The sequence below is a fragment of the Odontesthes bonariensis genome, chromosome 5 (genome assembly GCF_027942865.1).
Source record: "Odontesthes bonariensis isolate fOdoBon6 chromosome 5, fOdoBon6.hap1, whole genome shotgun sequence".
Lineage (NCBI taxonomy): Eukaryota > Metazoa > Chordata > Actinopteri > Atheriniformes > Atherinopsidae > Odontesthes > Odontesthes bonariensis.
In genome coordinates this window covers 25841795-25867631 of record NC_134510.1, presented here as the reverse complement: position 1 = coordinate 25867631, position 25837 = coordinate 25841795, and the positions used below count along the sequence as shown (strand labels likewise).

At 40.4% G+C, this 25837-nt stretch overlaps 1 protein-coding gene across 2 annotated transcripts; it reads right to left on the bottom strand.

The window, feature by feature from the left end:
- Positions 1–1378: 1378 nt before the first annotated feature.
- cacng8b (calcium channel, voltage-dependent, gamma subunit 8b) lies at positions 1379–25070 on the bottom strand. Of its 2 annotated transcripts, none has more exons than XM_075465701.1 (6): positions 24765–25070; positions 11106–11412; positions 10227–10451; positions 5843–5926; positions 4257–4397; positions 1379–4019 (listed from the first exon to the last, which is right to left on the bottom strand). In XM_075465701.1, exons 3-6 carry the CDS (start codon positions 10447–10449, stop codon positions 3226–3228), a joined length of 1242 nt encoding a protein of 413 aa, XP_075321816.1. In that variant the 5' UTR covers positions 10450–10451; positions 11106–11412; positions 24765–25070; the 3' UTR covers positions 1379–3225. The 2 variants fall into 2 exon arrangements, with proteins under 2 accessions (XP_075321816.1, XP_075321817.1); XM_075465702.1 differs by having other exon boundaries at positions 11106–11409.
- Positions 25071–25837: the final 767 nt, after the last annotated feature.

The following is a 25837-nucleotide window of genomic DNA, read 5'->3' as shown; positions in this document are numbered from 1 at the left end:
TTTTAACGAAGCTCTTCGTTCACAGCAAAGTGCACAGAAAACCCATCAAATAGTAGATAAAAGCAGTGTACAGAGGCAGTGCGCTGCTCTCAGATCACTTGTAATTTCCTGACCTGTTGAGAATGCCTGGTAATTAAATAATACTCTATCAACACCATAAACCCTGGAGTGTTACGCCTCTTTTTTGGCTGAGACGCAGAACTTGAGTAATTATAAGTAAAATAAGAACAGGAAACATAAACTTTAAGTCTAATTAGTAAACATCTTGTGCATTTGTTGAAATATTTCTTTTGAATATTTGCATGCCTGCCACAACAATGGGTCCAACGTTGGACGTTGGACCCCGCCTGCCACTCGCCCAATGACAGCTGGGATAGGCTCCAGCCCCCCCGCGACCCTAAATTGGATTAAGCAGATATAGAAAATGGATGGATGGATCGCAGCTGGGGTGTTGAGGTGGATATGGTGATAATTAGAAAAATTATGGGTGGGATTTATATCATAACGCTTTATTTAAGTGTTGTGGAGAGATTTGTTAAAAACAACATGTTCATGTGACACATAACTGAATATTTGGCACATGACTCTGATGCATTGCTGCATACAAGTACTGTCCAAAATGCATCAGCAGCTGTCTGCTCCTGTCCTATGTACGAGTGAACAATGTGAACCCAGCCTTCAACTCAATCTTAAAGGGATCGTTTATATTGAGGAGTGGTTGAATGTAGTACTTATGACTAACTAGTATTTTACCTGCAGTAGACAGCGGTCAGAACCCTCTCAGTTTGGAGTCAGAAGGTTTCCTGATGGCCTAGCTAAAGTGAACAGCTACTCAGAAAGGGCTGCAAGAAGAACAACATTTTTCCATCTAAAACAAGTCAAAACTCAAAGTTTCAAGGCAGTTTGAGCAAAAGCTATGTTGTGGATTTTTACATCGTGTCACTTCTGCATCAGACAGTTAACCACAATAGGTCTTTCTTTGCAAGAAGGGACGCAGTACAAAAATTCTCAAAGTAGTAATAGCTTAAACTATTTAAACTAAATCGTTTTAATTGTTTAATGTGGGTAGTTTTTACCTAAACTTAGTGGACTTGTTTCTGATTCTCCAAACTGAGAGTAGACTGACTGCTGTCTACAACATATGAAACACTGTCTTAATAAGTAAGTACGTCACAAAAATCCCCATTAAAAAAAATAAAAAAATAAACCTGAAATACTCTTTTGACTTAGCTCAAGGCCAGAAAAGGTGGCTGCGTTTTTCTCAGTCTTTTGACAACAGCATTCAGAATAAAGACTTTCTTTTTCAACATGTGATACGCTTTCTTTGTATCATTTTCAAATAATGTAATGGGCTACATGACTTTCAAAGCAATGCCTTCTGTCTTTATTTAAAGTTTACACAGTGTCCCAGCTTAAAAACTCAGGTGTACACGTACGATCAGTCACTGCATCACAAGAGACCTCAGTCTCTATTCAATAAAAAAAGACAGCAGTCTGTGAATATGTCTGTTATTATTTTTTTTTTATAAACTTCGTGCAATACAGTGTTTAAGTTTATCACACATTTAGATAAACCATTTTCATTTGTCTAGATATATCTATTCTCAACTACATACTATTCATATTGCCCACATAAATGCTATCTGTGTGCAGTTTTTTTCACATTATTCTTTTTCTGAAATCAAATCAAATAAATCAAAATGTATAGAATCTGGAAGCATCTGGTCATTATTTTGTTTCTTCATTTTATCATATAACATGTGTATCCAAAGTTTCAACCCGGTCACTCGGGACAGTTTCGAAGAGAGAAAGGTGAGGGGGGGTTGGGGTTTACATGTGTTTACATTCTCATCAACATAAACAGTTCAGACTCAGGAGCTGGCAGTTTACAAGGGAAGCACAGTGAAAATAATCTTTGGGGAGGTTAAGGGGTTATCTCAGTGTGATGAAGCTGTTATTGGTGACGTGACAAGGTAGTGAAAAGACTGATCACGTGACAAAAAAAAGGGCAGAGAAGGGGCAAGTATGGAGTCCAAGAAGGGCACTGGGATCAGTCAAACCTGCCCTGCCCAAACGCATGAACGGTGGGTCCAAAAAAATGTATCTATAGACTTTACAAATATATGTATGCGTAAATTACAATGTACATGTATATTTTCAAAAGTTTTCTTCTTTTTTAAACCCTCGTAACCCACATACACATGTTTATTTTTTGCCACTGAGAATGATGATTTGCATTTGTCACTTTGGGACTTTTCATAGAAAAAAAAAAAGAAGATTGAATTCTAAATTTTTCTGCTCAGGCAGCAACCTTTACCTGATTCTGTACAAATGTGTTATTCAGTGTCTCTTTTTTCTGATTCCTCCAATCAGAGGTTTCTGTTAATGCCCAAGAACAAACATCTTCAACACGACTAAAGCTACAAGTACTACTGTTAACACTGATTAGAATGGAAATATAACTAACAGAGGCCGATAGAAAACTCAGACTAACAATGAAGTTGGTCAATTGTCTCATTCACTCGCTTTGTTGTTGCATTTCTTTTAGTATCAGTATTGGAAGACAATTTACAGTATTCACATCTGACTTCATGTTATAAATGAAAATGCTATAATATTGGGGTTAAAAAAATAAGACAGGCTCTCATTCTCTCACAGTTTGTGCACACTCATGCTTGACACTTTGACACAGTTACACACAGCTCACTGAAGGTCTCAGTGGCTCTGCATGGAAGAATTCACAGTTAAAGTCATAGAGATCTGAAATTAGAGTGAAAGAAAACGAACATGAAAATCAAGATTTCATTCCAAACTAGTGTTTGCAAACACAGCTAGCCTGTAATAACACTAAGAATAATCACAACAACAATTTTACATGAATGATGGTCTGGTTAAATTAGCAGTAATATTGCACAGAAGTAATGTGACACATTGTCATTATAGCCCAAGGTTAATTGCGTTTGATCATTAACAAAATAAATCATTTCTAGCACATTAAAATATCAAAATAGTTTCATTGCGAAAGTTCATTGTTGTTGTTATTATCATATTGTTATTACTCTTCTTTTTGTTTTCAGTGAGATTTAGTCGACTAAATAACAGTGAAAATGAAGGGAGAGTTATTGAGTTTCACCTGTCTGTCTGTATGTTTATCTATTTCTGGTTGAGCCGCACAAATGCTTTCACTACTACCATCCTCTTCATCTCCCTTCCTCCTCTCTCCCTCTACACAGGCGTTGTCTTCCTATTAAGGGTGTTAGAGTTGCTTTCCCTGTCTCCTTTCAGCCTGTCCAGAGTCCCCATCCCTCGCTCCCTGTCTACTGTGGATGAGGTGAAGGGCGGGGGGCCAGAGCCCACAGAGTTGGCCATTGGTGCATTGGAGTTGGAAGAATTTGAAGGGTTGTGGGACTTGAGTGAGGGCAGTGTGCCGCTCATCATCACTCCCCCTCCACCTCCATCCTTTGGGAAGCAGTTGTGGAGCTGGTAGAGTGTGGCCCTGTCCACAGTTCCATACATGGGCGGCAAACCCCCCAGTTTGGGGTCGCGGGACAACGTGTAGAGGGAGATGTCGCCTCCAGCCAGGGCCGTGTGGGAGCGCGAGTGGGGGTTAGGTAAAGTGGACACTGAGATGGGGCCCTGGGAGAGCAACGCAGAGGGGGGCAGACCGAAGTTCTTCCCCCCGCCCCCTACAGGTGACGGGTCCCGAGAGCGGGAGGGGTCAGTGGAGCGTGAGGAGGAGCGGGAGCGGCGGCGGAAGCGGTAGCTGGGCAGGCGAAGCATCGCATGCGTGGTGCTCTTAAAAATGTCGGTGCGAGAGCGACAGCGAAGCTCCTTGTTTTTCTCGATGTAGATGTTGACAGCCAGCACGCCCACCATCTCAGCCATGATGAAGGAGAGGCCTCCAAAGTAAAAGGACCAACCATAGGAGTACTGCCATTTCTTATCCTCATCCTTCTTAGGAGAAATGTCCCCCAGTGCCGCAGAGATATAGACGATCACACCAATTATATTACTCAGACCTGTGAGGGCACAGAAAATAGTGGAACAAGTAATGATAAACAAATTTGTCTGCAGTGACTTTTTCAATAAAAACAACTGAAATCATTAGCAGTAAATGTGAAAACCTCCAATAAAAACATTCTAAAACAATAATAAAGTCCAAATAACCATTCGCACGTGGAGATAGAATCACACATTTGCATACAAGCATATGTACAGCTCTATATAGAAGTACACATGTAGTATTGGTCAGTTACCTGCAGCCACAAAGAGGATTCCAGCACCCAGGATGATGTTCCTTTTACTTTTATAGAAACGACTAGCAGCAATGCAAACCCCTCCCATCAGCAGCAAGATGGCACTAAGGATCGGGAAGATGTTGGAAGCTCTAACTACTCCTAAACAGAGCAAAGAATAGAGGTAAGCGATCAAAATCAAACAAGAAGAAAGGATATCATCTGTTACATTTCATGAAAGCTCTGCAATTGTATCTGAAGTTACGAGAAGGTTTTTCCTAAATATAGTTTTGTTATGTTTTGATGGTAAAACACAGGTTGGCTAAACACAGGAAACACCATATATGAATAGAATGGTGTCATCAAAACAAAGAAATGGCCTGTTTTCAATCAAAACACCGTTGCATAAAATCAGATAATAATTAGAAACATTTTTTACTTTCTTGGCTAAAGAAATATGCATTTTTTGGTTGCCCTATAAAGACGATGTTTAAATACCTGGGTTTTGATTCACTAGTGAAGAAATGTGAATCAAAAGCGCATTTTTGACTGTGATTAAACTAGGCAGCATAAAGGAGCCGGAGGGTTGCAGTATAGGCTCCATTGCAAGTGTTTGTAATTTAGTAGAAGTAATTCTATACCAGAAACAAACCTGAAGGAGGAATATAACAGCTACTGTGGTGGACATCCACAAGATCAAAATAGAGAGGACTCTTCTTCAGGAATATATTTGATCTCTGAGAATATGTCAGAAAATAATTTTGGGAAAACTGCAGTGGGACATGTGAGTCACGTCTTTTCAATCTTTCTCAGACCAGATTTGTAAAGTTTTTTTCATTCCCTTAATGCTTATTAAGTCAGGCAAAAACCGCTCAATAAAGAGTATAAACCTCATGTGCATTAGTGATAGTTTTTTCAATTTTTACAGTTGACAATCATCTTTTCTTCTTCATATTTTCTAAATGAGCATCAAAAACAGCAATGAAAACCCAGCTGTTGTTGTATCAAATTGTGCTATTATTAAACTATCAACCAGAACTGAAATAATTTTATTAGCACTGTAAGCAAACCTTTATAATTTGTTGCTGAGTTCCAAACAGAAAAGCAACTGAAAAAATGGCCAAAGTTGCCTCACAAAGATGTTCCCATGTGGCCTTCAGTGCCTCCAGGAGGTCTGCCAACCAAGTACACACATGCACAAGTGCCAACATACACACAAACACACATTAACACTCTTCTCTCATCCAGGACAACTAGGCCACTGGAGAGAAAATGCCACCTAAATGCCAGCAAAATGCCTATGCAACATTGTAAACAGAGCACAGTTTTCATGCATGCACAGGCTCACATGTAGCATATCACAGAGCAGAAAGACATCACTGCAGGGCACTGAGCACGAACTAGGGCACACCATCTCCCATGACTTTCTACACACTGTCACATGTTTTTTTTCTCCATGAGATTATCTTCTGAGCAATGAGCAATTAAATGCCAGACTTAAAACCTTGAGGAAAGTCATTTTTCAAAATTGTTTTCAGCTTTCAATGCAGCTCCCACACCGGCCTCCATCTCGTCATTCATGTCCGGTACTCCAGGTATTGACTTACGTAGGACGTACTCTGCTCCATCATGGTCAAAGTCTGCATCCTCTGGGAAGTGGTTAATCTGAGAACACACTCCTCTCTTCACTCCTGAGATATGAAAGAAGAAACAGAGTGAACAGACTCAACAAAAGGCACAAACTCATATCTGTTATCCTTAGAAAAGAGAACAGCAGCTATCCTACCAATGAAACACAAAAACACCAGTGTCGCTTTTTTGGAAAATCTTTTTTTTGGAAAACTTTTGTGATGATACACAACATCACAAAGGTTAATGGCACTGCTTCTACAAGCAGATGTTAGTAACATCTTAATACAGACACACAAGTCGATACATACAAGTATGAAGACACACAGGCAGACAGATAGCTACCCGGCGGGGTCTTGCATGTAGACAGACAGACGGAGGGACACACGGTGATGACAGCACACCACTTTTGCTGATGGATGGATTTTGAGAAAGATGGAGTGATGGAATGAAGGGACACAGACGATAGGAGAGACGGACAGACGTGGGGTGAGCTGGTCTCTTGCGCACAGCTCTTATTTTTCCACAAGTTATTCTGTAAAGAAACAGATGGAAGTACAAAGGAGCGGGACATCAGTTGGATAAGTATTATAATCCTCAAACGCTGCCCTGAGACTCCACCCTCAAGGCATTTTTGAAACCTTGAAAAACATTAGGGTACGATGGCATGTTTGACTTTTTTCTTTCCTTCTTTCTTTATGAAAAGTGCGAATACAGCAATGCAAAAGTAGTCCTTGATAATATGTAAAAGCCCTTTGAGGTTCTAACTATCTAAAGTATCAAAAGCAAAAGCAGCTGCCTGACATACTATTATCCTCACACTTAGATTGTTAAATTCAAGCATTGCACTACTACACAGCTGAATTTTACTCTTGAAACTGGTTGAGTTGGAGCTCACTTTACAGCACTTCACTCTAAAATGCAACCACAGTGGTACCTAACCAGACTTTTGGGAATCCTGCAAGATAATCTGATGGAGGCTGATGGAGTGATAATCTCTGATGGAGTTGGAAAGGACAGACTTATCTGGCAATGCCAGATGTTTTTAAAAAAAATGTTCAAAACATTTTTTTTCAACAATTTGTCATTGTCAGAAAGAGGTTTCTAAATTGTGTAACCAAGACTCTACAGTCTAGAAGTTGACACTGCGGTTTATGTGATCCCAAGTCAAAGCAAAGGGCGACTTCTCGTGAACATGTGGAAAAATAACTTTATGCACTCAATCAATATTTTTTCTGTTAATGTGAAAAGTAACTCTGTTCCTCCAGTTTTCAGATAAATGAAATATAAAACCTGTCAATGGTGCGTAAGTAAAACGTTCTATAAATCAGTTTATCTAAGTACAAGTATTTCAATATTTTACTCAAAATGAAGACTTATGTATTTAGTTAATAGACTCCAATCAGCCATAACATTCTGAATACTGACAGGTGAAGTGAAAAACATTCTTCATGTTGTTACAATGGCACCTTGAATATATATTAGGCAGCAAATGAACATTCTGTCCTTGAAGCTGAAGTGTTGAAGCAGAGAAAATGGGCAACTGTAAAAACTGGAGCGACTTTGACAAAAGCCAAGTTGTGGCTGGGTCATAGCATCGCCACTACCACAGCTCTCTGGTGTACAGTGGTCAGGACCTACCAGAAGTGATTCAAAGAAGGAAAACTGATGAACCGACGACAGAGTAATAAGTGGCTGAGGCTGAATGATGCATGTGGGGAGTGAAGGCCTGCATGTTCCAAATTCAATAGAAGAGATTCTGTGTTTGAAATTGCTGAAAAAGTTCAGACAGAAATGTCAAATACAAAGTGCATCGCAATTTGTTGCATATGCAGACCAATGACGGTGTCCATACTGACTCGTGGCAAAAGTGCCCACAATGGGGCACATGTGAGATGTGAACATCAGAACTGGACCACAGCGGTGAAAGAAGGTTGCCAGGTTGGATTAATTCCGTTTTGTTCTACATCATGCTGCTGGCCAGTTCCTTGTGTGTTACTTATCTGGAGGATGTACCTAAAAAGCCTGCTGCTGATGGATTGGCGCCAGATGCCACAGCATGCCTTTAGAGGTCTAGTGGAGTTCACGGCTCCACAGGTCAGGGCTGTTCTTGCTGCAAAAGGGGAATCCACTCAATATTAGGTGGTAACTCTTAATGTTATGGCTGTTTTGTGTATGTAAACATGTTGCCTACATTAACTCACTGGATTATCGCAAAGACAGGTTTGCTAAATGACAGGAGTAGCTGCCAAGTCTACTACTGGGGGCCCAAGTTTTTTGTGAAGTATGAACAAAAACCTTTCATAAAAAGAATAAAAAGAAGGTAATCACTATCAGGTAACTCAGAGCAAACCCTCCAACAGTAAACCTGCATAAGGGAGAGGAGGACAGGACACATCTTTATCCCCAGCATAATGTGCCACCCACCCGCAGGCATAAATCTTTTAGAGCGAGCATGTCCTGCATTTCCACCCCAGCTACACCTCACTGCATCACTGCGTGACCACTGAGCATCTTTCTTGGCTGAATACTCCACAGACATCAAGGATACTTGACCTCTAAGCCATGCCAAGACACTGTCAGCTTTACTGCACCACAATGTGAGAGAAAAGACTGAACGGCAGAGCAAACTACAAAAGAGGCAAAGATGAGGGGGAAGCAGTGAAAGATGAAATGTAATGTTCGGAGGAGTGAGACAAAGCTGGGAGAGCGAAAGGAGAAACTGAGAGAGTGGGGCATGGGAAAGAGAGGGTGGGGGTGCACTGCAGTAGAGCTGCAAGGGCTAGAGCTTATCTCTAATTGGCTGCTTTGCTATCAGGAAGCTTAGCAATGAGGACAAATTAGCTTTGTACAATGACCAAGCCTAGGATGGGCTGGGGATGCTTTATAAGGAGAGCCAAGAGGTTTTCCTGGAGAAAGAAACGCTTCCACCTCGGTCTGGATAGGAGGAAAGGCACAGATCACTAGCTCACACCTCCCCTTGGCTGTAGCTACTTCACTGTTAACTCCATCCCAGCCTTCACTCTTGAGCGTCAGCCAAGCAGTCTAATGTATAATGAATTAGCAGCTTGTGTTGCAGTAACAAGCTGAAGATTGAGAGATGGTTGCTGCCAGTTTCTGTATCTTCTGCCGCTTTAAATGAGAAGTAGATGGGTGAAAACACACTTTTGTTTCAGCTCATGACTTAAATAAATGCAGCCTGAATCTAATGATTAATGGATTATTTTGAGTGGGAGTTACGCTTCAGTATCGCGTAATTATATTGCAATTATTCTACATTATTTTCTTGTCTCTATGGCACAATCTAACAAACACAATAACGATTATACGTCGATGCTAAAAATGATGCTGCACTTTCTGGAAGAAAGTTTTGTAAAGTTAATAGAAAAGTTATAATTGCTACACTCTGATCCCACTTTTCAGAGATAAAACAAAACCTTTATATAATTTAGAAAACACTATCTGACTGATGGAAAACTTGTCCTCACTTCACAGCTTTGACATTTCAAAGAGATATTAAAGTTTCTATGGCAGTTTAGCTCAATCTTAGTTGCAAACAAAAGTTTGTTCATCCCTGGTCAAAAATTCTTAATAAGTGTAGGATGACTTCAGTTAGCTTGTTTTAGTCCATAAGTTTATCACAGTTATCTTTAGGAAAGGCCATGCGATTCAGGTTTCAGACCTCAAATAAAAAACATTGTCTCAAGACGGACAGCAGCCATGAGCTCTTATAAGCAACTGCATTTGCACTAAACTAGTTTGAAATGACAGTCAACGGAAATATTGGAGGTCAAGTTGAGGTTTGGAAGCTTGAGATAATTTCCCAGAGAACTGCTTGTAGGATTACAAGAAAGGCAAATCAAAGTCTCTTTGACAAAAAACTGACAAAAAAAAAGATTTCTTAGCAGACCCTGTGGTGGATGTTCACTGTTGTACTGTTGTAGTTACACCTGCTCCCGCACAAATATGACCTTGCATAAGTCATCAGTAGAAAACCTTTCCTGACCACAAAATTCAGCTCCAGATGGTCTCAGTGAACATCTAAACAAGGCGGATGCACCTCGGACACAAAATAAAACTGGTAAAGGTTTGTTTGAATATAAAAGATAAGAAAATAACATCTCTCTGAGCACAGAGGTGGGTCACTTATGCTTTGTTCTGAATCTCAGTCCCTATAGCTCCTGAAGGCAAGAGCGTTAAATCTAACGATCTGAATTTACATTGCGTAATACTTTATATAATTTTTCCCTGTACCCTCCAGATTAAAACTAATAATATCTATCTAAGGAAATTTGACATGCATCCACACCACTTCCAATCCCACCCATAGATCCCAAATGTCCCCCACTACGTCCTCCTTACCTTCTAGGCAGCATATTCTCCATAGCCCAGAGTGGGTGAGCGCCCCAGGGTCCTTTTTGTCCTTATTATGGGGATCATCCTGGGACGAGTTGGCTGTGCTGTTGCAGATGAGGGCACGGGAATACAGCCAGTAGTCCGTCCCTATTGCCACCGTCATCAGGCCGAAGGCAGCGAATGCCCCCACGGTGGTGAGAAGGATCTGGATCCCCTTCTCACACACCATGCCTTTAAGAGAGATGGAATGGGAGAGGAGAAGGAGAAGATGAAGAGAGAAGGAGAGAAACAAGCAGATATTGTGAAGCAGATTATTTAGAAAAGGCAGGACACATGCAGGTGAGAGGATTAGGGGCACAGATGAGACGGTGAGAAGGAGGCGAATGAAAAGAGGTGAACGCGATGTGGGAGGTGCATGAGTAGCTCTATGATGTGTCCTTGGAAGAGAGTTTGATGACTCTGCTGACTCCGCTTAACAAGACAATTGATGTGAAGCACAGCAGATCACACCCTCCCAATCTCAGTCAACTCCATATTCATGACCCTGACGCTGTTCTCCACCTCAGAACCAGAAGGACTGGAGGCAAATAGGCACAGCACATCATGCATGCGATCACCTTATACTTGTTGTTCGAAGGAGGCAGTGTGGGTGCACCATTTACATACAAACATCCTGGTACACACTCAAATAGCATTACATAAGTCACTTACAGCCTGTCACATTGAATCAATTCAAGAGTGTTTTATGAATTTTGCTCGGCATCACACAGTTTTCACTGCAGAAATCTCCTGTCACGTTTAAAAAAAAAAACTTGTCCGATAAAACTTTACTGAGTTCTTGACAGGCTGAAAGAAAATCTGAAAGTGCTGCAAACTGAGACGTACCTGACGGCGAGTTTCTATCCTTCGACTCAATTTTGAAATCTTTCTTTTCCCCGTCAGTGAAGAACTTGCTGTCCCCTCAATCCGGACAGCATCCATCGACTGTTTTCACCTGCGCCCCTCGCTCCTTCTTGCACTTGATTTCTCTCTTTTGCTTCGGTCTCTTTTGCCCCCTGTCTCTGTCTCCTTGTCTTACTAGAAAGTTGGAGTTGGTGTGATTTGTGGACGGATGTCCCGCTCTCTGTTCGTCCGCTGTTAGCAGAAAACTTGCAAAAGAAAACCCATGGTCGCTGCTCCTCTGGGTCTGCTGCTGCAACACAAAAATAAAACAACACAAGAATTGATCATAAAATGTTAAATATTTTTTTGATAGAATTGCAGTTGCAAATAAATTAATTTCCAAACACATTGTGGCATCATGATAAAAAAAAAACAGTCTTTAGTGATTTGATGTGAAATGGTTCAAAAGGTGTAACCCTTTTAGTCGGGGTTATTACTTCTACAGTATAACTACAGTATAACTTATTTTGTGCTCTTTTTTACTCTGACTCGGTTTAATACATGTCATACATTTGAGTTTTGTTTCTATTTAAATCAGACATTCTTAAACTGAGTGATGTAACAAGAATATGTTGTTTCACTGAGCTGAATTTTGATTTATGTGGGAGATTTAAGTGTGTGCTGGCCTTGGTTATTTGCTCTATAACAGCAAAATTAAACTGGACTTTAATACTTTTTGTCAGTTCCTCTCACAATTATAGACACTGACAATCTATGATCTAAGTAATTGGGTTTCTGTTCACTGGTGAAGCAAATCTGAAGAGATCTTTTAAAAAGTCCCAAAAAGGTTTGAAACTGGTTTGAAGTGAATAAACTGGATGGTGAAGAGTCACCGTATGGTTTCAGTCAAGGTTACTTTGCAGGTGGTTGTAATTCAGTCGAAAAAGTAGTCTTCCCAACTGGTAAAAAACCTTGAGAAGCAAAAAAAAATATGACAACTGCAGTGGACATCCATAATGAGCGGAATTTTTACACAGTTTCCATTTCAGCTTTTGTTCACGTTTGTGAATAAGAAAAACTGAATGGAAACTAGCCAACCACTAGCTTGAAGTGATTTTTGTCTGTTTCAAATAAGACTTGGGGGAAGTGGAAACAACTTTTTGAATTTCGAAAGCAAAGATTGAAACGACGCGACTCTCCAGTGGTCTCCGGTCTGAGCCAGTAAAAACCATAAACTCGTGTAACTGACTGGTTACAATCCCAGATATTTCCAGGGACTAAAGTAATTCCTGCAGAAGGGCTCTCTTTATTTTCCACTTAATGATGTCCACACAACATTCACTGCCATCTGCAATCTTGTGAATACTGTCTTAGAAATATGAGTGGTTGTGTTTGTAGTGTTACAAGCTCTTACTATTTTTATTTCTGTAGTCAGACGTGTTGGACTTTTTTCAGAGTATGTTTAACAGCTGTGTGATACAGAAATCATCTGAGGTCAGCTGAGCAATAAACACAGCCATGCGTAAACGTATTCTTGCTCTAGCATTTGTAATCTGTGCCCACAGATTTTCAGCTCATGCAGACAGAGTCATAAACTTTGCATACAGATTTGCAAACAGCTTCTTTCCTCAGAGAACAAGGAATAGTGCAGATGTGAGTAGTTCAGCTCTGCTGCTGAGAAGTATGCCTACATATGACAACTCAATCTGCAATGTATTTACGTCATCTTTATGTATAGACTCAGTTCACTTGGAACCTCCGTGGAGGTACAGCTAACATACTCTCATAAAAGCATGTAGATTTGAGTTGAGTAGCGCTATGCTTTGGAAAACAACCTTACAATTCCAATAGCTTATCAACCATGTTGAAGGGCATGAAAGAAACGCAACAATGGCTAAATCTCTGAAGTGCCTATCCTTGGCATGAAATGTGGTTCTTTTGCTGCATTTGCGCTTCCACGCAAAATTATAACGACATCCCATCGCCTTGCATGCAACATCATGTGACATCAAAGAGTGCAAGATGCCAGCAAGAGGTCATCAGACGGGCTGAGTGCAGGGTAGTTTCTATGCTATAGCAGTGGCGTCTGGCAAGTCCTCTTTACTGTTTAAGTATCTACCCTTTTTTCCAGTAATAAGACACTAAATTATGCACATCAACTTCAAGAGAAATAATATCTATCCCTTCCCCAACACCAATTTCTACAATTTTGATCTGAATGAATCAAAACTGACTTGAAATTAATCTTAATGTCTTAATGCCCTAACCCTGATTTTTCTCTCAATATCACCATCAGCCAAAACTAACATGCTTAACAAAGACAGGGAAAATTGTAAATATGTGAATTGTTTAAAAGCAGCACAACTTTGTATTTTTCATACTTTATTTATTTTTTCCGCACATTAGTTATTTTAATCTTTACCTTTCTTTTCCATTCACCTAATCTTATTAACAGCTTTAAATTGCACATCAAACACAGCATAGCATCATAAGTAGTAACACGTAGCTGCTCTCGGGACTGTAGTCTCTTGCATGATGCTTGTAAAAAACTGATACATTTTATTATGACATTCTTTATTTTATGTCAATTAATTTTAACTCCAAATTCCATACAGAAGGAAAGAGTCATTATAGCAGTGGCAGTGTTACAGGCTAAAGTGAGAAAGACTCCAGAGCATGTGCACTGCATCTAGTCTGAATAAGAGGAGCAAGAGGGGGAGGCAGAGAGGACCAACCCGACATTGTTACCATAGCAACACTGAATTCCAAAGTCTGGATCAGCATAGAGCACGGAGGGGGAAAGGAGAGGGGCAGGCAAGAGATGGAGGGAGAGGAAAAAGGAGAAGAGAGAACTGAGAGGGGAAAGAAAGAAGCTAAATGAGGGGATATTTCAAGTCACCAACAGTTGTTTACTCTAAAACTTACAGTGCACTAAATCTTTATCAATAGATATTTGTGTGACCACTGGAACACGGGCGCAGCCCGACGCACACACACATAGACACACTTGAATAAAGACTAAACAGCATCACTTACTGCTTACGCAAGAAGCTATCAGCATCTTTCCTTGATAGATTCAGGAACAAATATGAGGATATGATGAAGCAATATTCAACAAACAGTATTTAGCAGACATAATGCAGTTCAGTCAAGTCTGTTAATATTTGATGATGCAATATGGCACCGTGATCAAAATAGGTTACATCCTGTTTGCATTGTAAGACCCAAAGCAGAGCTGCCTCAGAGACAGAAGGAGAGCCGGTGTGGTGTGTGTGTGTTTGTATGAGTTTCCTCTACAGTGCATCTGAGGATGGGTCTAGTCCAATCTTACTGAATCCCAGCAATGTTCCCCTCAGCTCTCCTCCACTCGACAGTTAGCCTTATATCTCTGCGTTTACGCTCCATATTATGTAAACTGTCAAACAACACCACCACAGTGTGGTTTATTTATTATACATTGTGCGTGCATATGTGTAGGCATACAAGCAAAAGTGATTGCACATGTGTGTGTGTGTGTTGTACGACCTTCCAACCCTATCAACATACTGCCTCTCCCTGAGGAAAATACATGTCTGGAGGGGATTATGCTCCAACCTCTGAGGCCTACAAACGCAGTATCTAACGTGTGTGTCTGATGTGTGTGTGGTCTTCGACTTCGGTATTTAACGAATGACCTTAAGAATAACCTACCAAGTTATTCCCCCAAGCTAAAACTCCCCTGTGAAGGAGATCATAATTGTCATTTAATTATCTTTAATTTCTATTTTCCTGTAATAATTAAAAAAGAGGGGGACTGAAGTGAAGGAGGGGAATGGGACCAAAGGAGCATGAAAGAAAAAGAAAATGTGATAAAATGTGGGGAAAGAGTGAGAGTTTTACTAAATGGGGGGGATACGGGGCCAGAAAAAGTGGACTTTGTCATTTTGGCTGATATTAGGGTAGTTGGGCTTTTCAGGTAGAGCAGGAACAAGTCTTTTTCCCCCTCCAGTATAGTTGGAATACATTAACAGAACATTTAATTAGCACCGTGATGTAACAGCTCATTTTTGAATACCTCAGTACTTTTAAAAACAAAAAAAAGGTACATTTTAGATCTGACTTCTCTGTATTTAGGTTTATATTTTGTTTTTGTTACATCGTGTAATAATACCAAAAGTCTATGAGAAAAAAATTGATTATATGATTAAAACTCTGTATTTCTTTTAGTATCTAATTGCTTTGCGATATTTGTTAGTGCTGAAAATATATCTACATGGTGGGATGGACATATTACCACCATATAAGAAGAAGGATACTGTTCTGTGAGAGACAAAGAAGAAGCCAGAGAAGGAATCAGCTGTTTCTAAATGCTTTTGGTGAGAAGTTCAGTGGGTACAAATTTAAGAAATGGTGCATGAATCGCCCCCATCACAGTGAAAACATGAAGAGGCCAAATTAATTAGACGAAGACCAAGTCAGAAAACAAGAATAAATATTGATGTGACTTTTGCCAGATGGAAATCGCTGATGGGGAACAAAAGTCTTCTGAGTGATACCGACCCTGCTTGTTTTCTTCTGCGCCAATATTACAGGTGACAGAAAAATGCAATTCTATAGTGCTAGGATAACAACAACTGTGTAAGGAGATCTGAAGTGGCACTAACATGAGGGAACATTACACTGCTGTTTCTCTGCTTTTTTTCATGCCTTTATTCCCATTTCTGTTCCTTATTTTGACTTCTGTACTTCTTCATCACACATTAAAAGTACTTGGTTAGGGTTAAGCATTTAAGTACTTGAGACAAGCCCCATGATGGACTTCCAGCCTGTCCAGTGTGTAATCTGCCTTTCACCCAGTGGCAGCTGGTATAGGCTCCACCCGCTAAATAAGATTAAAATAGTGTTGAAAATGGAAGGAAGGATGGATGGAGGTACTTGAGATACAAGACTTTCGAGCAGAAAACTCCTGTTTGAGTCCAACCTTGAGACTGCTTTCACTTTTGACTTTTGTCTTCCTTTGCTCTGCTTCTACACTTCTTTGTCACGCGTCATTACGTTTGGGCATTACAGGTATTTGGTTATGATAGACAATAAAAAACTTGGCTATGGTTAGGAAAACATCATGGTCAGGTGTTAAAATAGGCTAGATGAAAACGTACATCTGATTGTAGAAATCTTTGTCGACATTTTCCGTGTTGCCTTGACAACACATCCCTTGACTGGTATGATACTAGCTCAGGAAACCCAGCATGTCCTAAAATTAGGCTTTGTGAGGTTTGAGTTGAAAACCGACAGAGCGGATCCTGACTGTACGTGAGTTTGTGATGAGCTAGGGCGGAGAACGAGTTCAATAAGAAGCACCGCGTGAGTTAAAATCATTGCTTCTTTGAGAGAAAGCTTCGTAACCAAGATCATAATTTAAGGGTCTGAAGACAGTTATGTCTCACATAGTAAAAAAACAAAACACACACAGGAAGACTTCAATGTATGATGCAGGTAATGACACATGTTCATCCAAAGTCTTGCTGACCTACTAATCTACACCAGCCCCCTGTATGCAGTACATGGCCTTTGTCGCTCAGTGGAAACATTGCTTGACTTGTGATCCTTTAATTTGCTGCAACAAGGCCTTTGTGACTTCAGCCAGGGACATTTTCTAATACAACTGTCCCTAATGTTCCTTTGGAAGAACAGTCTCACACCTTATTCAATGTAAAGGATTCCCTTTAGTCTTTGGTTTAATTAATGTGTACACTGGTTGGGCTCATTCAAACTTCTGTTAACATATTAAGGCTCAGAGTGAGGAAAATTACCAAACTTATTTCACCCAAAAAGTGTTACATAATGTTTATAGTTGGATCAAAGTAGCTTGTTTTTTTACCAAGCAAGACTAGTTGTTCCAGGTCCTTGGAAGCACTACTGGATATAAGAAGGACTGCATATTTAAAACTAAAATTACTGCCTTGTAGTTTCATGCCAGCTTCAACCAGTTAAGTTGTTAAAACTTTATTGAGTTTTTGGATCTAACTTGGATCACATGAAAAATGTGAAATTGTCACAAGAAAAGAACTGAGGACCCCCCCCCCCCACACACACACACCTTTCACTGTCTATGAAATGTAACTCTTCCTTTTGCATACTTTTGCACAGTTATAACTGCACACTCTGTCTTCAACTTCCTACACTCTTAGAGAGATCAGTTCATCTTTGACTCCAAGTGATCGGCTTTATTTTCTGACTGACAGACAAATGGCCGGACAAAACCAAAACATAAGTCCTCAAAACAGTGTAGAGCCATACAAATTTTATAATGCCTTCTGTGGCTTCAGAAGAAGCTACAGCTGAGGAGTACATTGATGAAAATGGGAAAATAATAAATAAATAAGATTGGTGTGAGAAATAGAAGAAAAGTGAGCTTACTACTAGACCTCTGTGGTGCACTCTTCATCTCCGCTTGAGGCGGAATCTCAGATCATAATGTCAGTGGTCATTTTGCATGGTGGGTAAAGTGGGTGCCAGTAGGTTATATTAAGTCTTGTTCAATTTAATTTATGAAGAGGTTTGCAATGCTTCCCCAAGTTTTCACATTATGAAACACAGCTCTCATCCCCCCCCAAAAAAAACTGAATTGCCACTGCAATAAATTCAAAAGCACAGATTCAGAACACAGCTGAAATGGATGCGTCTCTTTGTTATGGTTTAAGAATCCTAGAGCTAACCCATTCTCACAGTGAAGCTTTCATAGTCCATCTGCAACAGTCTGACCACAAAGGGCCAGCCAGAGGCCAGTCAGCAGCAGCAGGACATACTGCAACAACAAAGGCCAGGAGCTCAGCTTTGAGAGTTAGCGGCTCCAGAGAAAATTACAGAACCAGGCCCTCACCTGTCAGAAAACTTCAGATGTAATCAGATCTACCTGCGTGACTCATTCCCAGCATGGCAGTGTACCTTTGCCTTTATAAAACATAGGCTCACACGATGAGTTGTGGCTCTAATAATGCAGCCATAAATCACACGGGAGATTTGAATCTTGTAGCAGCTGCTCCATTAGCTATTCATTGCATAAATCAACCACCAAACTGCTTGCTGAATAAATGATGACAACTGTAATAAGTTTTTCCACACATTTGAAACGCAGTGGTTCTGTGTGGGTATGTGAGAATATTTTCAGTGTACTGTAACATCTATTCAGCAAAGTGCCATCACACCGTCTGACATATATAAGTGGGAGGAGAGATGGTCTTCGAAAAAGAGAAATCAGAAATGTAGTGAAAATGACATAAACTGATGCTGACTGCTTGACCAAAAGAAAAAAGATGTACTAGGCCTACTTATGATGACAGCTCTAAAAATAAAAGCAGCGTATTCTATTCTGAGATGGCAGCAGTGAACATTAGGAAAACATGCATAAATATTCAGAGCAGTCACTCTTGGTAGCAGAGATGGCTTCTCTTCCTAATCATGAGACGAAGCTACACACCTGAGCTCTGAAATCACACATCTGGTATGCAGACATTTGTCTGTGCACACTTGCATGTATGTCAGCAGAAATGTACAGATGCAGTTGCACAAAAAAAGATCCACACGCAAACAATTCCTCGGCATGCATGCACATATGCTGCCTAAAACCCACACAACTGTCAAAATGATGAAAAAAAAAAATCTTAAAATAGGTCATCTTTAAAAGCTTCTTCAAAGCAAAGCTGAACTGCCATGAAGCAAATGTGAAGAGTCCACTAAGATCCTTAGACTGGATGCGACCGAGCATTTGCTTGTCTTAGCAGAAATGCCTGAGGAAGCAGTGGCAGTAACACCTTGGCCTAAGAGACTCAAAATAAAGTGTCTCTGAATGACCCGATGCTCATGAACCCATGAACCTGTGCTTAAACTCATGCGCTTGTGCAGTCATGCACAAGAAACACCCTCACTATTCAGTGAGCGAAGCACTCTATGTGCGCAAATTTAACACAAGATGGACCTTCAACTCTATTGCATTTATAAAGTAAGACGTGCATTTATAACTCATTGTCCTGTCAGGCAAATGCAGCAGAAGATAAAAAACGTAACTAAGAAAATAACTGTTAGCTTTGGCAGCTAGCGGCTGCAGACATAATTACAGATTAAAATGTTAGCACTCATTAAAATATGTCAAATTAGAGCTGTAATCATTTTCTTTACTAATTAAAGGGGACTAGATATCTTTCCCCGTCAGTGTTTCCAAGCGGTGTTACACTACTGTTGACGCAGGCGAGTCAAAGAACATATTAATTTTACATTTTCTCCACCACGTGTTCTGTGATGTCATTTTATGTTTTTAAAAAGCAAAAAAAACAAACAAAAAAGAACTGATAGAAAAAAAACGCAACGATATTACAGATACTTCTTTTGTGATCAATAGACAGAAAATGCATTCCAGTGTTTGGCTGTCCACTTAAAGATGTACCTCTTTTGTGCTGCAAATCGAGCCTTTATTCTAATAGTCTTTCAGCTGAAATCCAGTAACGTCCAGTAAAGTTCCACCCCTAGAAAAGGCAGAGGGTAAATACGACTCATTTGCGCATTTTAACATCAGAGCAGACATAATTCTCAAGTCTTTCATCGGAGAAGCCACAGAGTCCTCCTAAGGAGGAAAGAGGCAAGGTGCATGAAGCAGCTAATCACTGCACCTTTAACCATGGACCTCTGTGTGACGAGACCAACATCCATTCCCCCAACAACAGGACGACACTTTACCAAAATACTTTAGTTACTTCCTGGTTGGGTTTAAGCAATAACAACACTTGGTTAGGATTAGAAAATGTTCATGTTAGGACTTAAAAACATTCTTTTTACAGCCATACCGCACTGTCAATGATGCCATTTTTACCCGTCACATTCAGTCACTACACACGTCTCTTTGACAGATTAAACTCAATGGACACCAACCCCATTGTTAATTTCAAATTTCAAAACTCAATGTAATGTCTCTTCTTGCCTTCTCTTCAAGTAAGTCAACAAAAGACAAATTTGTCTAATTGTCTTTATAATTTGTATAGGTATATTTCTCATACCAAAGATTGACTATCAATGCATTCAATGTTTCATGTTAACTAAATGTATATGTACTGTGACATAAAACAAAAACTGCATAAAGTTCTGCAGGTCATACACGAGCAGGTATCCTAATGCCAGAAAGTCTGAATGTTAAACGAATGCTAACTGCATAAAGTAATCTGGTTCAATTATAACTTGATTTGATTTTTTTTTTTACTGAAAATCCTGTTGAAATATTAGCTAAACGTTTCATCCATTTAATCCTTCCATTCCTTTTAATAGTTTGTGAAAAACATTCACATTTGAAAGCACCTTGGCTTTTTCACCAATGACCATAACTATTTCCTAATTGATTTTTCAGCTTCAGAAATGCTAACTGGGAATTGCAATTGTCAAAAGAGCAGTAAAAGCGAGATTTATTAGGAACGAGTCTAAATGTAAATGATGTCACTTTTGTCATCCCAATAAATTGTGTAATCAGCTTTCCCTTCAAAATGTTCATTTCAAGCAAAAAAAAGAAGAATACCCTATTTCCACTTTCATTTCTTAACTATTTTCTTAAAAATGTATTCTCAAAATCCCCAGTGCAATATTCTTGAGTACACAGTGTAATCAAATATGTTGTTATGAAATTCAATATGCAGTCACCACAGACAGGTGAAGTGACGAACACTGCTTATCTAATCATATTGAATTTTCTTATGGAATTACCTGCATCCTGGCATTCACATGGATGGTACTTTTTTAAATATCCATGTCAAGCATTTCTCAAGTCAAGACCAGTCACACCCCCCACATGGCAAAAGCATTACCCCTCAGTGGCAGCCCTGTGCCACAGGATAGCAAGAGAAATTTAACAAATTACAAATGAAAAAGTTAAGCTAAAGTGTTTGGTACTTTTCTTTTTGGTCAAAGATGTCAAGCTTTGGAACTTCATTCTTGGTTTTGCAACCAGTGCTTTGCAAAAAAAGACGACATCTTAATGGCTCATTCAGATGGCACTGCGGCGCCCAGAGACCGATTATTTTCAGTGGTATGCAATGTTGTCCTTGCACAGAGCAAAGCGAAAGCAAAGTGTAGCTAGATGCCCTGTGGTCAAAGTTGTGATGTAGACTCATACAGCTGATAGACATGAGGCACCCATCCAGGCACGAAAGACAACATGGAAAAAAACAAACACCTGACACTGTGTATGTCTTGATATTAGCAGTTGTATTGACATTGAGGGAAAAATGCAAGTTTTATTCTGGTATTTTTGCTGTGTATATATATAATGCCTTGCACATGTTGTGTTTTGTCTGAAAAGGCCATTGGTCTTTATGCTAAGCTGGGCTAAACTAAACACCCTGTCAGCTTCAGCTTCACATTTTCCTGCAGCTAGGTAATATGATCACAAGATCTTTTTGATCATATTCTTTTTTTCTTTTAATACGAACTGTAAAATAATATTCAGAATATGTTTATTAAAAAACTTTAAAGGTTCTGACAGGTGGATTTGTTACCTTTTGCAGAGCCACGCTGTCTCCGGTCTTTGTGCTAAAGCTAAGTAAGACAGTGCTATCAATAGTCTCATCAGTGTGGATAAGCTTATTCCAAAAACTCTGAAAATGTTTTCTCTGAAGATCCACTTACTCTCGTATTTTTATGCTTGAGGCCACATTTCATGGCATTCATCAGAGAGCAGTCGATAACGAGTGAGCAGAGTGACATGAACTAGCATGAAGTTCTTGACATGAATCTTGGAAAGGATGAAAATGGAGATTTAATCACACACACCTATATCTTTCTATAGTTAGTGAAGAAGCTTTTGTCACAGATAGGACAGCTGACAGTACAGACCTATTGCTGCCATAATATACTGTAGTTTCATCACAGGCTCTTACGGCCCTCTGAGGCTTTACCAACTTGTGCTGAGAAAGCACTTTAAAACACCAAACCTTCGCTATAATTAATGCTCGGGTCAAAGCCACTGAGATAGGTGTCAGCTGGAAAACTTTGAACTTCAAAAGACTTAACTCACTAGAAATACAAATAACTTTGTGTATTTAGCCAGTAGCTCATTTATGTTTCGCTCATTTTAGAGCCAAGATCAAACTTCATCAGCATAATAAATATGCAGAAGTTTTACTGATAAGTGCAGAGATCAGAAATGATACAGTGTGGTGCGTGGTATGTGGATTGTTAGATTTGTTTGGGATCCATAGCTCTCACACAGCGATTAATGGAATTCCTCCTGAGTCCTAGCCTAACTAAAGAGAAAAGGGAATAGTGTGAAACCTCAGACCATCAAGAAAATTGCAGCAAAGGCATTGATCCTCTGAACAATGGCTACATGACAGATGTGATGATGGTTGCAGAGCTGCCTCCCCTCAGAGAGAAACACAGAGAGAGACACAGACCTGACCACCCAACCAGCTATGAAATTTGAGTGTAACAGCGCAGCTAAATGAGCCAAAACATTTAGAAGTTAGAGAGATTATTTCAGCTTGTTGTGGACCGCTTGAGCATTAGATGATTATGATTTGGCTGGCGCTAAAACACAACAGAAACCTGTGTGGGCTACACACCAATATTGACTGCAGTGAGTCACCTTAAAGTGTAAACAGCAGATCTTGGAGCCAACTGAGGGGTTTTGAAAGTAATCCAAAATCCGCAGAGATGATCATCAAGGCCACGCGCACATCACACACGGCACAGACGGCATTTGGCACGTGGCAGGCGTAGGGGCTGAGGGGGTGTGACCAACAGATGACAAGACCAGCTATGCTTAATGAAAGAATCACTGATCATTGATGTAGAGCTGAGTCTTAAACGGGAGTGCGATGATGCAAGAATTTTTTATCATTACACATAAATAATCATGCAGGAGGGGTAGCTGTGGCTCAGGAGCTGGGACAATTGGTTCACTAATCAGAGGGTCACTAGTTTGATCCCCAGATTCTCCTGTCAAAATGTTGGGGTTACTTTGGATTAGACATTGAACCTCATAAGTGGCCCCCAATGTAGCCTATCATTAGTATATGAGCATGCATAAGATAATGTGCTCTGTATGGAGACAAGCTGTATGAATGGATTAATTTGACTTGTACTGTAAAGCACTTACAGTGGTCGATAAGAGCAGAATTTATGCGGACCATTTACCTCAGGACCTTTCAATGAATCAATGCATAAACATTAACCCTAAAATGTATACAGTTATTAAGTCTGATTTATGTGATCCATATATTTTACAACACATCTACAGCTGTACAGAATGGCTATTAACTGACCTTGATGTAATTACGTAACAGTGTAATTAAGGTTCTCAGGTTTGATCTAATATTAGTGAAATATGCAAAAAACACCATTAATGTAGCAGTTACCCAGACAATCTGACACTGTCACTTTACACACAAGTACAATAATACATAAATAATCAAAAGTTCAAAAACCTGTAACTCTGGCCCCATCAAGAGAGAAACAAGCTGGATCAACACGGTGGATCTGCATTAAAAGTGTGGAGGCGGCTGCTGATGGACATTTTTGCTGCCTTTGAAAAGGAAAGGCTGTTCGCCAAAGTGAGGAGATGCAGCACTTCAGTGAAAAGCTGAGCTTAGTGGCAATAAGCTCACCAAAACTGCACGTGACCACAACAGAGCACTTCTCACCAGTCTTTGAGAAAACAGTCAGACCTTTACTCATCGGGGGTTGCAGCCACATTAAAAACAGGTATAAGTCAGTATGTTTGCTGACAGTGCATAGGAACTCCTGAATGCTGCAGTGCACACTCTCATGACATCAAGACATTTCAATCCACCTTCAGCCCAGATGTGTTCAGAGGTGAGATCAAAAGTGAATGATTGATAAGGTGCTACATCTTTGCTGCTTCTGTCAGAGCAACGGTTGACTGCAGGCTGACTAGAAAATGAATCTGAAAACGCATCAGATAACATGATGTGGCCCAGGTTCAACATGGAGCTGAGATGCTGGCCCTGCGCTGCACTGTGGGGAGTTCAGCAGGAGAAACTGTCCAGACCAGAGATTATACACATCCGAGCTCAAAGTACGGAGCTGACAGCGTGCAAAGCTCTGTTATAGTGATGCGGACTGCGGTGCATTCATTAATAGAGTAAGCTACACGCATCATTCTGCCTGCAGAGGCTCCACGGTGGAAAATGGACGCCTAGCATCAAGCGACCGGTAGAGAAAACTCAGACTGCATGGGACACAAATCACGCATGTAGACGCACATACACAAACAGTTAAATCATTCCCTGGAGAATTAGCCGACAATTTCTGCCAATACAACACATATTTTAGTCCCCACACCTGCGGTGCAAATGCATGGCAGCTTCTAACGTGATATTTTAAGTGTTTCATTTACATAATAGACGCTGCAATCGCTAATTATAGGCCCGCGTAAATAGGTGGGAAAATCATCATCAACATTCAATCAGAGAGATGGCAGAAGTTAGGTAATTATCATCATTATTTTTCTCTGCAGATTTCATATTCTACACAGTCAGTTCTGAGATAAGTTGAAAGCAACGTGAAGCAAATCAACGTGGCGAGTAAATTACACCGTGAACTGTGATCCATTGGGCTGCAAAGTAAAAACAATAGAGTCACAATGTAATCAGAATTATAAAGAGACGCTTGTGGAGGACTTACCTGCAGCCTTTTTTATTTCAGAGCTTCGCAGCGCGTTGCTCTCCCAAAGAGAAAGAGATGGAGGGAAAAAGAGGAGAGGGGGGTGGACGGTGGAGAGGCTAAATAACGGGTCTATCGAGGCAAAAAAATAAATAAATAAACAAATGAATAGATAGAAGGGGTGATAGAAATGATGAAAATAAGAAGCACCCAGGGCAGTGAATTCTCAGCTCCTGATTCAATTTAAACCAGTCTGTGATGGGAAAGGCTTAAACGTGCATAAAAAAAGGCTAATACAAAACACGTCACTGAACACGGATTTGTCTACAGTGGATGTAGCCGCTGCTTGTGTGTACTCGGGGAGAATGCGTCTCCCCCGCCCCTCCGGTTGGACGCGCGCTCTCCTGCCTGCCTGTCTGCTCCTCTATCTGTTTCTCCCACATTGAGCCCGACGCAGGCAACTTGTCGCATCCCACCAAAACTCCCGACTTATGTGAATGACGAAGGGTAATGTATGTATCAACACGACATGATATCTCCCACTATATGTTGTGCTTCAAGATCACGACGCGGGTTTAACCCCCCTCGTCTCCCCTCCTTTCTTCCTCTCTGTCACGCTGAGGGAACTGGTCTCGATGTGCTTATTGGAGCGTGTGCCGCGCGTGCAGGGCTGTGCGATTGTAAGTAGCCTAATAGCCATGACCAGGTTAGACATGTGTGTGCGTGTATGTGAAATTGATGTCGATATAGCCTATATATATTTATTTTATTTTTTTACTGGAGCGCCAGTGGGACACTTTTCCCGTGCGGTGATGATGCTGATGATGAGGGCCGCGTGTTCGTTCTGGGAAATGGAGCACGAGCGCAGCCCTGCAGAGAGATGTTAAATCATGGCATTAGGGCTATCCACGGGTCAATATTAGTGTGTCAATATCGGCGGAAAATCAGGAGCTGTGTAATATTTGTAATCGGCTCTTATCGCCACGTTTAATTTAGTCAAACATTACCGATGAGAGATCGCACTGTGAACCAAAAATACTGGATTATGTCATCCCTATATATGAAACTGGAGCCAGTGGCAGGGCTGCTGGTCC